Source organism: Etheostoma spectabile, chromosome 7 (genome assembly GCF_008692095.1).
Source record: "Etheostoma spectabile isolate EspeVRDwgs_2016 chromosome 7, UIUC_Espe_1.0, whole genome shotgun sequence".
Taxonomy (NCBI): domain Eukaryota; kingdom Metazoa; phylum Chordata; class Actinopteri; order Perciformes; family Percidae; genus Etheostoma; species Etheostoma spectabile.
The window spans coordinates 6,579,505-6,596,007 of record NC_045739.1 but is presented as its reverse complement, the minus strand read 5'-3'; the positions used below and the strand labels follow the sequence as shown (position 1 = coordinate 6,596,007).

The window sequence follows — 16,503 nt, the reverse complement described above, 5'->3', positions numbered from 1 at the left end:
TTATTATTATTATTATTATTATTATATCATCTTCTTTGAGGACAGGTGGATGGATGGTTCCTTCCAGGGCCTAGATGGGGAGAGCATGGAAGTAAAAGTGGATGAGTTCTTTAGGGAGATCTTCAAGATGCTCAAGTTTTTCCAACAGAAGCAGAATAAGGCTGTGCAAGAGAAGGAGAAGAATGCTGGGAGGAGACAACCTACTGAGGATGATCCAAAAAAGTTGGAAAGCCCCACAGTACTTTTGTGCTCCACTGTGATGGAGCAGATCAAGGAGTTTAAGGTATTGTATGTAACTGTCATTTCAAAGGAGTTATTAATGAAATCATATAGCAAATGAAGTCTTGATTGTTAATGCTAAACCAAACGTGGAATGTGTTTGTGTCAACAGGATCATATTCCTGTTGTGTCCATCTTGTGTAATCCAGGCATTAGAGCTCGCCACTGGGACCAGATGTCAGATATTGTGGGGTATGACCTCACTCCTGACTCTGGTACTACACTACGCAAAGTTCTCAAGCTAAACCTGGCTCCGTACCTGGAACAGTTTGAGTCTCTGAGTGCTGCTGCTAGTAAAGTGAGAACTCCTGAAATCTTTTGTTTGCTTCTACAGCGTTTGATAAAACCTTAACACCAAACTGATACGCTGAATGCTGTATACCTCCACTATGTGTTTCTACAGGAGTTTTCCCTGGAGAAGGCTATGCAAACCATGATGCATATTTGGGATGGTATTTCTTTCCACCATCAACCTTACAGGGAGACCGGAGTGTCCATTCTAACCACCTTGGATGAGATTCAGACGATGTTAGATGACCAGATTGTGAAGACTCAGACAATGAGGGGCTCACCGTTCATCAAACCTTTTGAAAAGGAGATCAAGGTTAGCTTCAAGTTTTATCAAGTTTATTCATCTAATGGTAATGACTAAATGCTCAATTTGCATGGGGGTTTTACCACATGGGAGTAATTTTAACTTTACCTTTACCAAATCCTGCATAGATTTAACTGTCTGTTCTGTGACCTCAGGTTTGGGAGGAGCGTCTGCTTCGTATCCAGGAAACAATAGATGAATGGCTGAAGGTGCAGGCCCAGTGGCTTTATCTGGAGCCCATCTTCTCTTCTCAGGACATCATGCAGCAGATTCCGGAAGAGGGACGACTTTTCCAAACTGTTGACAAAAACTGGAAAGAGATCATGAGGCACTGCGTTAAGGACCCTAAGGTAGTTGTTTAAAAATGTTCATGGTGGACACATTATTCTGAAAAAGGAAAAAAAAAAAATCCGAAAGATGAACTGTTTGTGTTTACTGATGATTTACAATCGTAGATTCTGCAAGCAACCTCGCTGCCTGGTTTGCTAGAAAAACTGCAAGATTCTAACATCCTCCTGGAAAGCATCATGAAAGGACTGAATGCCTATTTGGAGAAGAAGCGTCTGTTTTTTCCACGGTAATCAAAAAGATTTTGCAGTGTTTCTTTTGTCCAATTCTTTGTTGTTATCTAAGATTTTGGAACTGACTACCAATGCTGCCTCCAGGTTCTTCTTCTTGTCCAATGATGAAATGCTGGAGATTCTGTCTGAGACCAAGGACCCACTGCGAGTGCAGCCCCATCTGAAGAAGTGCTTTGAGGGTATTTCCAAACTGGACTTTCTACCCAATCTGGATATCCAGGCAAGGCAGTCACATATGTTATACATCATGTCATGTCCTGTCATGTTACATCATGACACCATAGTTGATTAACTTTCATTAATATTACTATATGTAACTTTCAGTTTGTTTTGATTTCAGAGGCCCGTTTGGACAAAAGCTGTAGTGTTTTTAACACACTTGCTGTCGTAAAGGTCTAGGAGTTAGCGTTACAGGGAGGTCATATACAGTAGTTGCGATGAATGTTTTGCTCAGACAGATAATAATTAATTTACAATAAGAGTACATTATAGATGCATTGTTGCATTTCAAGGGTAACTTCCTACTTGGATTTATCGTTAGCTAGACCTGTTAACATTGTCACTGTCACTCCGTCATAAGCCAAAGCATTAAGAGTTAGTTGTAGCAACCAACATAATAATAACTTAGATTTATTTAGCACATTTTATGAAACCCAAGGACGCTTTACACAGGTGGAGGGGGTTAAGTGAAAAGAAAATAGTAGACCACAAACATGGACTATAAGGGATAAAATGTCCACGCTAAATGGAAGGGGGACGTAATTTAATGTTGGCCACTGACTCACAATCACATTGCTTAATCTACAGTTATTTTATGAATGAAATAGATATATTACATACCTGAGGGCCAATTCTGGGATGTCTCTGAATCATTTACAACCACGTAATTGTCTCCATGTGTTTAAAGCCAGACCAAGATTGACTCAGTTTCGCCAGTCGTATTTCTCTTTTAGCTTTGAGTTGTTCTTTGTTTTAATTTCCTTCTTTTTTTTTTGTGATGGTCCTGCCCCACGATCAGCCAGAACTACAACAGATAACATCTAAAATCAAATAAAAATACAATTAGGTATCTCCCTCTACCTTTTACCTGCATACTCACTTACACAGTTTTTCGGTGTTCAGCCTAAATCTGGGACCCTTCAGAATGTCTTCTCTGTAGCGCTGTCTATCTGCTGTTCATTTTGTTACTTTGCGGGAAAAATCGGACCCGGGCAAAGGCAGTAATAAAAACTAAAACTAACTAAATATAAAAATACTGTTAATTTCATTGTTAGTCTCGTTTGCTGTTACAGGTCATTTATGATCATCAGATGTAACATTACACAGTTTCAGAAACATTTAAAAGTTACATACAGTCACTTTAAATAGCATTTTGTTCTCGCCTAGGCCATGTATAGTAGTGAGGAGGAGCGTGTTCAGCTAATCCAGCTCATCTCCACGTCTGAAGCCAAGGGAGCAGTGGAGAAGTGGCTGGTGCAGGTGGAGGATGGGATGATTCGCAGTGTCAGAGATGTAGTAGCCAGGTCCAGATTGGTGAGATCACTGTTCATATACCTTAAAATAATACACTGTACTGTGATTTGTTAACTCTAATACCATCATGTTGTGTATGGATCATATTTTCTTCTGAAGTTCCCCTTATGGTTGAGCATAAATGTGAGTGTGGTTGTACTGACAGGCCTACGCTGAGACTGCACGGAGACAGTGGGTCAAGGAGTGGCCTGGGCAGGTGGTGCTCTGCACCTCACAGATTTTTTGGACCTTGGAGGTTCATGAAGCTATCAGAGCTGGAGCTGATGTAGGTTTCCACACTCTTTTCTCAGAAAATATTTTTGAAATACTACTAATTGTACCTTAACTAATGAAAATGGTGATTTGTGTTTCTATATATGACAAGACTAAGTTGTGGAGTTTCCTAGTTAAAAACCAATCCAGTCTAATAATAGTGTAGAGGTACAAAACAGTGATGTGTCTCACGTCTAACCAATTAACCTGAAATTTTCTTTTGACGAGCATGACACCATAACAGCAACCTTCGGGAAAAAAACAACTAAAATAATAATTGGTCTTTTGTTCGGTGCAGGGTTTAAAAAACTACTATCAGCAACTTCAGAATCAGCTGAATGACATTGTGGAGCTGGTAAGAGGGAAACTGCCCAAACAAACACGGACCACTCTGGGAGCTCTGGTCACTATCGATGTCCATGCCAGGGATGTGGTCATGGAGCTTATTGAAAAAAGTAGGTCATGGCAAAGAATGTACTGGAGTGTACTGGAACAGAGCTTTACCCCAATTTAGAAATAACATACTTGAAAAACAAAACAGTAAATGCTTGTTTTTAACAGGCGTATCCAATGAAACAGACTTTCAATGGCTAGCCCAACTTCGTTACTACTGGAGCAATGACAATGTTCGTGTTCGCATAATCAACTGTGATGTTAAGTATGCCTATGAGTACCTGGGGAACTCACCACGTCTGGTCATCACTCCACTGACTGACAGATGCTACAGAACACTGGTAAAATATCTGACAAATAGCCTACTTAAACATGAATACTTTTTATTGGAATAATGCTGAGTGATCAGACATTTTACAATTAATTTTCAAAGCTCTCCCTCCATTTTAGATCGGGGCATTCTACCTAAATTTGGGTGGTGCGCCTGAGGGTCCAGCTGGAACAGGAAAGACAGAAACCACCAAAGATCTAGCCAAAGCTCTAGCTGTGCAGTGTGTGGTCTTCAACTGTTCTGACGGACTGGATTACCTCGCTATGGGCAAAGTAATACCAGCAGGGATTTTTGGATTTATATTCTTAATTCCAATGGCAAATATATAATGCAAAAAAAAAAAATTTTTTTTTACCCTCTCTTTTGTCTTTTGGTGCAATTTCTCATAGTTTTTTAAAGGTCTGGCTTCATCTGGTGCGTGGGCATGCTTTGATGAGTTCAACCGTATTGAGCTGGAGGTGCTGTCTGTAGTGGCCCAACAGGTTCTCTGCATCCAGAGGGCTGTCGAGCTGAAGTTGGAGTACTTTGACTTTGAAGGGACCATGCTCAAACTTAATCCCAACTGCTTTGTGTCCATTACAATGAACCCTGGCTATGCAGGACGCTCAGAACTCCCAGACAACCTCAAGGTCTTTAAACAGAGAATAAATATTTTATCAAGAATTGTGGGTTGGCACTGTCAGTTCCAAAAAAGATTGTCTGCACTACTTCTACTCTGCATTATTGATTATATTAATCTACGTTATTTGACCCCAGCTCTTTATCAAATTGTACACTGTAATGAATCAATGGTAATTGTACACTCCTTCAGTATTGTGTGACATGATTGAAAACAGTGTGCAACTTTCCAACATTGCCAGTCACACGTTACCCAATTTATTTTCTTCATTTCTCTGTGTAGGTGTTGTTCCGAACAGTGGCCATGATGGTGCCCAACTATGCACTGATAGCAGAGATCTCTCTTTATTCATATGGCTTCCTCAATGCCAAACCATTGTCAGTAAAGATTGTGATGACCTACAGGCTATGCTCCGAGCAGCTCTCCTCCCAGTTCCATTATGATTATGGCATGAGGGCCGTCAAAGCTGTACTTGTGGCTGCAGGAAACCTCAAGCTCAAGTATCCTAATGAGAATGAAGACATACTGGTATTTGTGCTGAAATCAATGCATTTGCTAATTTAGTACATACTGTATGCCCCATTTGTGAACTTTTCTAGTTTGTCAATTGGTTTGCAGTTTTTGATCTTTTTTTTTCTCTACATGTTGTAACATCCAGCTCCTGAGGTCCATAAAGGATGTCAATGAGCCCAAGTTTCTCGCCCATGATATTCCGTTGTTCAATGGAATCACCAGTGATTTGTTCCCAGGCATCTCCCTTCCTGAGCCTGACTATAAGGTCAGATATATTGAAGCAATTGCTTATTCTTTTGTCCTAAATTGAACCATTCCCGTGTATTTATTAATAGTCATGTATATTATAATCAGTGTTTTTTTCTTATCCTTCCTTTGCAGCTGTTTCTGGAAGCTGCTGAAGAATGCTGTAAAAATCAAAATGTACAGCCAACCCAGGTCTTCTTACAGAAGATGATCCAGACATATGAGATGATGATAGTCAGGCATGGGTATGTTGTTTTTCAATTTCACTGTTATTATATTATAATAACCTGTTGAAGATGTTTCCAGTTATACATATTCCATGCAACTGGGGCATGGACTAAAGGGAATATTTGATATTGCATGAAGATTTTTTTGTGTGTCAGGTTCATGCTAGTGGGAGAGTCTTTTGCCGGGAAGACTAAAGTGCTACATGTTCTGGCTGACACACTGACTCTCATGAATGAGAAAGGGTACGGTGAGGAGGAGAAGATCATCTACATGACATTGAACCCAAAGTCCATCACCATGGGACAGCTCTTTGGACAATTTGACCTAGTTTCCCATGAGGTAGATCTCGGTGCTCTGGAGCCTCTAGATCTGTGTACTTACAATACTGGTGTAGATCAAGGACAACAGGTGGCCCTTTCTTTCTCTTAGTCTTTTTTATCTTTTCCTCATTATTAGTGGACAGATGGGATTGTGGCAAACACATTTCGTGACTATGCATCGACCGACACCCCAGACCGTAAATGGGTGGTGTTTGATGGACCCATAGACACACTGTGGATTGAGAGCATGAACACTGTGCTGGATGACAACAAAAAGGTACATATAATACACAGTAAAAAAAAATATATATGTTTGACATTATGTGACGTGACAATACGTTTGTATTTATTTTTCACATACTGTACTTGAGTACGATTTTTTTTTCTTTTCTCTTCTTCCACAGTTATGCCTTATGAGTGGTGAGATCATCCAGATGTCCAATCAGATGAGTCTGATTTTTGAAGCAATGGATCTATCGCAGGCCTCGGTGAGTTAGATGTTTGGACTTGAATGGATCATTTGCTTATTCTGTCTTAAAATTGAACAATTGCTAGTCACCATTATGCAATAATGAAACTTTAATAATTTGCCAACGTGCTTGTTAAGATGTTGAACCAATGGGAATGAACATTGCACCGAGTTTGATTGACAGAATGTAATCAGATGTTATGAAAAGGTCTTTTGTAGTTTTGGTTGTTTTCTTTCACTGCAGCCTGCCACAGTCAGTCGATGTGGCATGATCTACATGGAACCATCTCAGTTGGGCTGGAAGCCCTTAGTGCTCTCCTGGATGAACACTCTTCCTGATGCCCTGCAGAGCGCAGACAATCGCTCCCTGCTGTTGGAGCTCTTCAACTGGCTCCTGCCGCCTGCCTTCAGGATGCTGCGTAAACACTGCAGAGTATGTGGCCCCAGGCCTCAGAACAACCCAGACACAAATATCTGTACAACATTTATAAGTGTATGTTTACACAGACGTTTTGTCATGCTGCATTATGGTTTTGCTTACAGGAAGTTGTTTCCACTAGCAACAGTAACACAGTGGTGTCCTTGTGTCGACTGTTTGAGATGCTGCTCACTGAACCTGTAAAAATGAGTCCTGGGGATAAAAATATTCGCACCTGGATCATGGTAAAAAGAACTGCCTCTTGCAAACATTTGCACATCTGTTTTCAGTGTTTTTGTATTTGTATTTCCATGTCACTTAAATTATATATTTGATTAACACCTGCCCTTTTCTTCCTTTATGACTGCAGGCATCTTTTGCCTTCTCCCTGGTGTGGTCTGTAGGTGGTAGCTGTAATGCAGACAGCAGAGAGAAGTTTAGTGACTTCTTTAGGATGACTGTGTCAGGAAAGACAGAAGGACATCCTATCCCTGCCATTGTGGCCAAATGGGAGTGTCCAATGGATGATAAAGGGCTGGTGTATGACTATTTCTATGAGGTATTGTGTAATTACTCACAGGTGTTATACAGTATGTTTTCTTTAAATCAGTAAATCATACTGTCATCTCTTGAAAAGTTTAAAGGAAAAGGCCGCTGGGTTCACTGGAACGATACCATCAAGAATGTAAATCTGGGGGACAAAAACACCAAAGTGCAAGAGATCATTGTTCCCACCATAGATACAGTTCGCTATACCTACCTCATGGACCTCTGCATCAGATACGGAGTGTTAGTATTCTCAGTATTTCTGTTTGACTTTTACATGTGCTATATACTATATACTGGATTCTTAGAGAATTTCTCGTTTTATTTCACCCTGGATTTATTTACATTGAATTTGACAAAATGATTTATTTTTACAACACCTTACCTCTGTTTCTCTGCTTAGGCCTGTCCTGTTTGTTGGTCCTACTGGCACTGGGAAGTCAGTGTATGTGAAGGAGCAGTTGATGAACAATCTGGACAAAGACAGCTATCTACCCTTCTTTATCAATTTTTCAGCTCGCACAAGCGCCAACCAAACTCAGGTAAACAGTTAGGAAACAAATATAAACGAATGTCCTTGCAGTATTTTTGGGATTACTAGAAAACATTTTATTAGAAGTAAACACTTAAACAAACCAGAAAAATGGTAAATGTTTCATTCTTAATTAATTAATTGACTGTTTATTGCATCTTCTAGAATATCATCATGTCCAGGTTAGATAAGAGAAGAAAGGGAGTGTTTGGGCCCCCAATGGGAAAGAAGTGTGTCATCTTTGTAGATGACGTAAACATGCCTGCACTGGAGCAGTTTGGAGCACAGCCTCCTGTGGAGCTTCTTCGACAGTATATAGACCATGGAAACTGGTATGAACCATCCACTATTAGATGCCAATTTCATATCAAAAGAAGAATGATAATAAAGGACAAAATTTACTGCATTTGAGAAGCATAAGCATTTTCGAGTAAACTGTTATGCTCTGGCAGGTATGACCTGAAGGATACTTCCAAGATCTCTCTTGTTGACCTCCAGCTCGTCTCAGCTATGGGTCCTCCTGGTGGTGGGAGGAATGCTGTGACATCCCGCTTCCTGCGGCACTTCAACATTTTTAGCATCAATGCATTCAGTGATGACACTATGGTTCGCATCTTCTCCAGCCTGGTGGCCTTTTATCTAAAAAACAATGCATTTCCACCTGAATATTTCACTGTTGGCAACCAAATAGTCACAGCTACAATGGAAGTGAGTCCCCCCAAAAGCACACAATGATATCACATGAACCGTTCAATTAGATACTTAAGTATGTTGCTCATGTGTAAAAGGCTCTTATCAACAATATCTTGTTTTATTCAATGCTTTAATACTTTCCTTGTTTGCATTTGATTCACAAAGGTGTATAAGAAAGCCATGGAGAACCTTCTTCCAACTCCAGCCAAGTCTCACTACACCTTTAACCTGCGGGACTTCTCTCGTGTTATTCAAGGCTGCCTGCTGCTGAAGAAGGACTCTCTGGAGAACAAACGCACTATGATGCGCTTGTTTGTCCATGAGGTCTTCCGCGTCTACTATGACCGTCTGGTGGATGACAAAGATCGAGCATGGCTCTACCAGCTGATGAACAGCATCCTCAAAGATCACTTCAACGAGTCCTTTGATCAAGTGTTTGATCACCTGAAACAAGGCAGGAGGGTAAGTTATAGAGTCAGTTATATTTGCTGCAGTGAAATTTACTCTAGTACTGTACTAAAGTACAAATTTAAGATACTTGTACTTTACTTGAGTCTATAATATATACATATATATATATATATATATATGTATATATACACACACACACACACAGACACACAGGTCTACAGGTACAGCTGAAATTTAAGCTGATTAGTTATTTAGTTAACTGACAGAATTTTGGATCAGTTTGGATCATTTCTCAAATGTGAGGATTTTTCAGCATTGAGTACTTTTACTTTTAATACTTTTACTTTTTTATTCCTGATGGTACTTATATACCTTTACTTTAGTAAAATAATCAATGCAGAACTTTTACTGTAACAGTATTTTTACAGTGTAGTATTGGTACTCTTACTTGAATACTTCTCTGAATACTTCTTCCACTACTGCCGTGGTATCATGTGCATCATATTAGTGAGTTAGGCAAAACAGACAAGTAGAGGAGCTGCTTTGGCCTGTTTTCACTCTTTGATGCCCAGGATCTAAATAAGATTATATTTTGTTTTGGATAGTAGCATTATCGGATATGAAACAATCATAACTGCATTTGTACTTTATTAGTCTCGCTTTGCCAGACCTCCCTCCACAGCGCTGTGGGGGGAGCATTCTAGTCCACACAGCATTCTTGGATGAGAGAAAAACGTTCTCTGTTTTATTTGCATTTCTTTAAACACATCACAATCGTCATGGCGGGGATAAGCCCCGGAGAAAGCCACGGTGCCGCTGCAAAATAGCCTCAGGAAGGAACTTGTTTTAGTGGAACATGTGTACGTTCAAAGGTTGTTTTAGTCGTGCAACAGAAAACTCAGAAAAAAAGAGTGGACAGATAGCCTAGCTGTCTGTTTGGATTTACCCTGCATGAGATCCTCATGAGTCTATCATAGTTTAAAATTACAACACAAAGAAGGTAACGGACATCCAGCCGAAAAGAGTGACATCCGGTGGAATTTCCAGGAGCAACAGAGCAACAGAGCAATCCAGGAAGTGGAACATTGAGGATGTACAGTAGACTAGTGCTTTACTAATACAAAGTGCATATGAAACTAAGAGTAAAATTTGTGTGTTCTAATTTGTGGCAAACATTTTCTTGGTTTCTCAGCTGGTTGAGGAAGACATGAGGAATCTTCTGTTTGGTGACTACATGAACCCTGATCTGGAGGATGATGAGCGCTTGTACACTGAGGTGCCCTCAATGGAAACCTTTTCTGAAGTGGTTGAGTCATGTCTTAATGAATACAACCAGATGCACAAGAACCGCATGAACCTTGTCATCTTCCGGTAAACAGCTTTGGTATTACCAAAATATTTGTCTTATTCTATTTAGAATATCTTCAAATCTCATTATAAAAGAAATATAAGATACAATTTTCTGACTAAACATACGATCAAATGACTTGACCTTTTATGCAGTAAGGTAATGAAATGTAGTTTTTATAACTCTGATTATTTGCATGGAAACTTGATTAACTGAGAAAAAAAAATCTGCATTATGTAGCTATGTCCTGGAGCACCTGTCCCGAATCAGTCGAGTGTTAAAGCAGCCAGGAGGAAATGCTCTACTAGTGGGAGTGGGAGGCAGTGGACGCCAGTCCATCACCCGTCTGGCCACATCTATGGCCCACATGACCATGTTCCAGCCTGAGATATCTAAGAGCTATGGCATCACTGAGTGGAGAGATGACCTTAAGGTCAGCTTTATGGTTTGGGACAGACCTCTGTGTCCTTTACTTCTAATTTTAGTTTTCATACCTTTTTGATCTCTGCTTAGGGTTCTTTTGCATTTTGGTGGGGGGAGATTTTACCAATACCCTGTTTCCCTGCTTTGTATTATACTGTATATTATACTTTAGATGCTGTTGAAAAATGCGGGGGTGAAAGGTCAGAAGACGGTCTTCTTGCTTACTGACAGTCAGATCAAAGACGAGGCTTTTCTAGAAGACGTGGACAGCGTCCTTAACACAGGGGAGGTGCCCAATCTGTTTGCCATAGACGAGAAGCAGGAGATCCTGGAGGTAGGCTGTCATAAACTCTATGTGTACCTTTATGGGTCAATATTAAAGACCTTATGTCTAATGTCACTCTTACTTCATCTCTCTTCCTCCAGACAGTACGTCCCATTGCCCAGGCTGGTAACAAGAATTTGGAGTTGAGTCCTTTGACTCTGTTCGCCTTCTTTGTGGCACGCTGTAAAGAGAACCTGCACGTTGTTGTGGCCTTCAGTCCTATTGGAGATGCCTTCCGAAATCGTCTGCGCCAATTTCCCTCTCTTATCAACTGTTGCACCATTGACTGGTTTCAGGTACTGTATAGGCATTAGGAGTGAAATGATTGGTTGCACTTTGTATTTTGTCTTTAGTCAAATATACTGCATTGTGTTACAACCAGCTCACAGGCCACAACAAAAGAGGGAGATGCACAGCAATGTATCAATGATAAGTGACATTTTTTAAATAATACTGCAAACAAGAGAAAGATGAGGTGTGATTGTCAGTATCAGTGATGAATGAGGGTGTATGGATGAGTGGAGAATGTGAAGTGCATGTTGTCAGTAGTCAACAAGGGAATAAATTAAACAGTGAGGAATCATCCTGGTGCACGGTCGAAGGAATGCAGCCCTCTGGTCTCGGAGCAGGCGGGGCTAAATAGCCAGTACTGTATGTATACTGTATGTATGTGTATGTGTCAGTCAATCAGACAGTTAGTTAGTCATCAAAAGACAGAAAAAGGAGACCTGTTAGCCAATAGACACTCAACAGTGTCAGCAGTCTGTCTTTGCGTGCTCTTGTCTTTGTTCCTATCCTCACTGTGCTTTCTTCTCTCTGCCCTGACAGCCATGGCCAGAGGAGGCTCTTGAGCGAGTAGCCAACTCCTTCCTGGAGTCACTAGAGATGAGTGAAAATGAGAGGCAGATGGTTATACCCATCTGCAAAACGTTCCATACGTCAGCCAAACAGCTCTCACAGAAGTACGATACTTTTAAGTTACTTTTAACTTGAATATTCAAAGGTAAAGTACATACGTCCTTAAATACACTTTTGTTTTCATTACAGATTCCTCTCTGAACTAGGTCGCCATAATTATGTGACACCCACATCCTACCTGGAGCTGATTGCAGCTTTTCGTCTGCTGCTCACTCAGAAAAGAGACACGGTCATGAAAGCAAAACAGAGGTATACCGATGGTCTGGATAAACTAGCCTTTGCTGAATCTCAGGTATATGCAACACCATTCTTTATCACTTTTGTGTTTTTGTGTGTGTCTACTTTGTTTTATTCCAAAATGTTTTTAGATTATTTTAACAATGTTTCTCTGCAGGTTGGTGAGATGAAGAAGGAACTTGTAGACCTGCAGCCCAAACTAAAACAGGCAAAGATAGACAACAATAAAATGATGAAGGTGAATAGGTTTTACATCTTCTTCAGCATCGGCCTGGAGCATACATACCAGTATTACTGAATGTCATTGCTTAATGTGATGACTTTCAGGTGATCGAAGTAGAGTCTGTAGAAGTGGAAGCCAAAAGTAAAATTGTGCGGGTTGATGAGGAGGCAGCAACTATTAAAGCTGATGCTGCTCAGGCTCTGAAGAACGAGTGTGAGAGTGACTTGGCTGAGGCCATCCCTGCCTTGGAGGCTGCTCTCTCAGCCTTGGACACTTTAAAGGTGAGCACCCTTCAACTGCACTGCTTCATTGGACCAAGTTTAGCCACTTAGACCATTGCAGTTTTGAACATATGAGTAAGTTGAGCTGCCTGTTTCATTTCAGCCCTCTGATGTCACAATTGTGAAGTCGATGAAAAATCCTCCTTCGGGGGTGAAGCTGGTGATGTCAGCTGTGTGTGTCATGAAGGATATAAAGCCAGATAAGATAGCTGACCCAGCGGGTACTGGGAAAAAGGTTAGAGTGAGGAAAAAAAATATCTCATGAAGAAATCATGATTGTCTTCAAACATTTCAAACATTTACTTATAGTAGTAGTAGAAATAATATAGTAATATTGATTAACATTTTTTTTTTATTGTCTAGGTTTTAGACTACTGGGGTCCAAGCAAAAAGCTACTGGGTGACATGAATTTTTTACGAGATCTTAGAGAGTATGACAAGGACAATATTCCTGTGAGTGTCAGAAAAGCTGCATTCTTAATTTATTATTATTATTATTATTTAAAAAAAAGACACTTGTATTTTGATCTGACTAACTCCTCTACTCCTCCTTTGCAGATCCCTGTGATGCAAAAAATCCGTAGCGAGTACATGACTAATCCTGACTTTGACCCCAGTATAGTGGCAAAGGCCTCCTCTGCAGCAGAGGGCCTGTGCAAGTGGATCAAAGCGATGGAGGTGTATGACAGGGTGGCAAAGGTGCAGTGTTTCTGGCTTTGCATTGACTTTTTTCTCTTGATTTGTCCACTTATTCTCAAAGCTCAACCACTCTCTTTGGTCTTAGGTCGTGGCTCCTAAGAAGGCCAATCTGGCCGAGGCGCAGGAGTCCCTGGCTGCTACCATGGCGCTGCTGGACCAGAAGCGAGCTGAGCTAAAGGAGGTCGAGGACCGCTTGGCTGCCCTTCAGAAAACCTTTGAGGAGAAGACAGAAGAGAAGGCTCAGCTGGAGATCCAGGTGGATTTGTGTGCCAGGAAGTTGGAGAGGGCGGAGAAGCTCATTGGTGGTCTGGGCGGAGAGAAGACCAGGTCAGCATGAAGCAAAAAAATACTTTGATGTTTTTTATTTATTGCAAAAAAGGGTCATTGATTGAATTTATTTCTGTCTTAAGATGGTCTAAGGCAGCAGATGACCTGCAGAACACGTATGACAACCTGACTGGAGATGTTCTCATCTCTGCTGGTGTCATCGCCTACCTCGGGGCCTTCACTGCTGGCTTCAGACAGGACTGCACCAAGTCATGGACCAAACTCTGCCAAGTAACCACCCCAGTTCTTTATTCAGACTTTTTTTAGTTACTTTCTTTGAAATATTTTATGGCTTATTATTGTTCTTTTCAACTATCTTTATATCTCTAGTCTAAGAACATTCCATCAGCAGATGACTTCTCTCTCAGTAAGACCCTGGGAGATCCCATTAAGATCAGGGCTTGGAACATTGCAGGCCTTCCCAGTGACTCTTTCTCCATCGACAATGGTGTCATTGTCAGTAATTCACGTAGATGGTGAGTCTGTATTGATAAAGAATTGTTTTGAAGTTAAATCTCTTGCTGTAAAATGTGTCAGCCTAAAATCAGTCTCATGCCTGATGTTTGTGTTCTCATAGGCCCTTGATGATTGACCCTCAGGGTCAGGCCAATAAGTGGGTGAAGAATTCAGAGAAAGACAACAACCTGAGTGTAATAAAGCTAACAGACGGGGACTATATGAGAACTTTGGAGAACTGTATTCAATTTGGAACACCCTTACTGCTGGAAAATGTTGGAGAGGAGCTGGACCCCTCACTGGAACCACTGCTGCTAAAACAAACTTTCAAACAAGGTGCTGTGAATGTGAGATGGCTGCCATGGGGGCAATTTGAATTTAATAATGTGAAAATTCAAACTTCAGTAATGTTTTGTTTTACTTACTGTAGGAGGTGTGGATTGCATCAGGCTGGGGGAGAGTGTGATTGAGTATTCCTGCGATTTCTGTTTCTACATCACCACTAAGCTGAGGAACCCGCACTACCTACCGGAACTGGCCACCAAGGTGTCCCTGCTTAATTTCATGATCACTCCAGAGGGCTTGGAGGACCAGCTGCTGGGGATTGTGGTTGCCAAGGAGAGGTAGCGCTCATAAAATGGGCATGTTGTTGTACAACTTAAATACTTTGCATCCCTTCTTTAGAACATTGTTTCTGCTTTATCTGCTCTACAGGCCAGAACTAGAAGAGGAGAGAAATGCACTGATCTTGCAGTCAGCTGCCAATAAGAGACAACTTAAAGAAATTGAGGACAAAATCCTGGAGACACTGCAGTCCTCTAAGGGAAATATCCTGGAGGATGAGAGTGCCATTGAAATTCTAGACTCCGCAAAGATCATGTCCAATGAGATTAGCAAGAAACAGCAGGTGTGGACATTGCACAGCTAAGTCTTAAATATTCTGTTTAGAAAATGAGAGCTGTATTTTGAATATGACCAGTCTCATTATTGGTTATCTTTTTGCTGTTTACAAATTTCCCAGATTGCAGAGAAGACGGAAATTAAGATAGCAGAGTCTAGAGAGGGTTACAGAGCCATTGCAAAGCATTCTTCCATCCTGTTCTTCAGCATTGCTGATCTAGCCAACATAGACCCTATGTACCAGTACTCTCTCAGCTGGTTTGTCAACCTCTACATCAACTCTATACAAGACAGGTGATGCACATAAAATGTATTTATTAGTGTTCCAAAAAAGTAATACATTGAGACTTCATTTTGAGACTTTTTGACATAAACACAAGGTTAAATTTAACAGGATTCACACATTTATCAAAGATGAAGCTTATTACCACAACTCACTTGGTTTCTATTTGGATGTCAGGCTCAGTTCTTGCACCAGGCTAAACTGATAATGTGTTCTAACTTTAACCATTTTCACATAAACCAAGTGCAATCAGTAAACCACGCAGAAGCTGCTGCAAGTGGGAGGAATCCAAAGTACTTATTTGTGGTGCTGCAGATGTGCCCTGCACACACAAAAAATATGCATGAAAGACAAATGCGACACTGTGAAAGCTGTCATAACTTTTTTAGCATAGGCTTATATATGTTTAAAGAGTTGGTCTGTGTTTATCTGAAACTTTGTATGTTTTGTCTTTTATTCATCAGTAATAAGTCCAAGGTCCTAGAGAGGAGGCTTCGATTCCTGATCGATCACTTCACCTATAACTTGTACTGTAACGTCTGCCGCTCTCTGTTTGAAAAGGACAAACTCCTCTTTTCCTTCCTCCTTTGCTGCAATCTGCTCCTGTAAGTGTTAAAGCTTGTGGGTGATGATGGTCAAATTAATTAAATTGTTAGAATTTGATTTCAGCTTTCAACCACATGCTCAGATGAAGATATACTATGTGAATTTGATGCTATTCTCTTCTATTTCCACTCAGAGCTAAAGAGGATATTAAATACTCTGACTTCATGTTCTTTCTGACTGGAGGAGTGGGCCTTCAGAACACCAGTGCTAACCCTGACCCCAGCTGGCTACAGGACAAGTGCTGGGATGAGATCTGCAGAGCCAGTGAACTGCATGGCTTACAAGGAATAAAGTAAGGCGCATCACTTGACATGTGTCAACTACAGTGGCTTGAGAAATTTTACACACCCATGCAAAAGTAATAAAGGAATAAAAAACATCTTTTGGAAATTGATTTTAATGCCTTAATTCAAAAATATTAGGAAAATCCAACCCTTTAAGGACACCAATTTTCTTGAATAAATGTGAATAAATAATGTATTGTAAATAAATGTTCTTCCTTAAAATACAGGAGGCAT

General features: G+C 40.6%; 1 protein-coding gene across 3 annotated transcripts in view; it reads left to right on the top strand.

The window, feature by feature from the left end:
- dnah12 (dynein, axonemal, heavy chain 12) overlaps positions 1-16,503 on the top strand; it is a 26,870-nt gene that overhangs the window by 5,586 nt on the left and 4,781 nt on the right. For all 3 annotated transcript variants that reach the window (XM_032520938.1, XM_032520940.1, XM_032520939.1), the window contains 46 exons: positions 46-283; positions 392-577; positions 683-883; positions 1,030-1,224; positions 1,330-1,451; positions 1,540-1,675; positions 2,842-2,988; positions 3,134-3,253; positions 3,539-3,695; positions 3,802-3,974; positions 4,084-4,236; positions 4,354-4,593; positions 4,866-5,111; positions 5,242-5,361; positions 5,478-5,587; positions 5,726-5,909; positions 6,027-6,167; positions 6,295-6,378; positions 6,604-6,792; positions 6,903-7,022; positions 7,148-7,336; positions 7,415-7,566; positions 7,727-7,865; positions 8,021-8,187; positions 8,308-8,563; positions 8,714-9,010; positions 10,152-10,330; positions 10,548-10,740; positions 10,903-11,064; positions 11,157-11,351; positions 11,884-12,017; positions 12,103-12,265; positions 12,368-12,448; positions 12,538-12,714; positions 12,818-12,949; positions 13,078-13,167; positions 13,273-13,413; positions 13,499-13,740; positions 13,824-13,971; positions 14,071-14,216; positions 14,318-14,532; positions 14,627-14,819; positions 14,911-15,103; positions 15,218-15,390; positions 15,844-15,984; positions 16,119-16,277. In XM_032520938.1, coding sequence (XP_032376829.1) covers positions 46-283; positions 392-577; positions 683-883; positions 1,030-1,224; positions 1,330-1,451; positions 1,540-1,675; positions 2,842-2,988; positions 3,134-3,253; positions 3,539-3,695; positions 3,802-3,974; positions 4,084-4,236; positions 4,354-4,593; positions 4,866-5,111; positions 5,242-5,361; positions 5,478-5,587; positions 5,726-5,909; positions 6,027-6,167; positions 6,295-6,378; positions 6,604-6,792; positions 6,903-7,022; positions 7,148-7,336; positions 7,415-7,566; positions 7,727-7,865; positions 8,021-8,187; positions 8,308-8,563; positions 8,714-9,010; positions 10,152-10,330; positions 10,548-10,740; positions 10,903-11,064; positions 11,157-11,351; positions 11,884-12,017; positions 12,103-12,265; positions 12,368-12,448; positions 12,538-12,714; positions 12,818-12,949; positions 13,078-13,167; positions 13,273-13,413; positions 13,499-13,740; positions 13,824-13,971; positions 14,071-14,216; positions 14,318-14,532; positions 14,627-14,819; positions 14,911-15,103; positions 15,218-15,390; positions 15,844-15,984; positions 16,119-16,277 — 7,719 coding nt within the window. The remainder of the gene's footprint in view (positions 1-45; positions 284-391; positions 578-682; positions 884-1,029; positions 1,225-1,329; positions 1,452-1,539; positions 1,676-2,841; positions 2,989-3,133; positions 3,254-3,538; positions 3,696-3,801; positions 3,975-4,083; positions 4,237-4,353; positions 4,594-4,865; positions 5,112-5,241; positions 5,362-5,477; positions 5,588-5,725; positions 5,910-6,026; positions 6,168-6,294; positions 6,379-6,603; positions 6,793-6,902; positions 7,023-7,147; positions 7,337-7,414; positions 7,567-7,726; positions 7,866-8,020; positions 8,188-8,307; positions 8,564-8,713; positions 9,011-10,151; positions 10,331-10,547; positions 10,741-10,902; positions 11,065-11,156; positions 11,352-11,883; positions 12,018-12,102; positions 12,266-12,367; positions 12,449-12,537; positions 12,715-12,817; positions 12,950-13,077; positions 13,168-13,272; positions 13,414-13,498; positions 13,741-13,823; positions 13,972-14,070; positions 14,217-14,317; positions 14,533-14,626; positions 14,820-14,910; positions 15,104-15,217; positions 15,391-15,843; positions 15,985-16,118; positions 16,278-16,503) is intronic.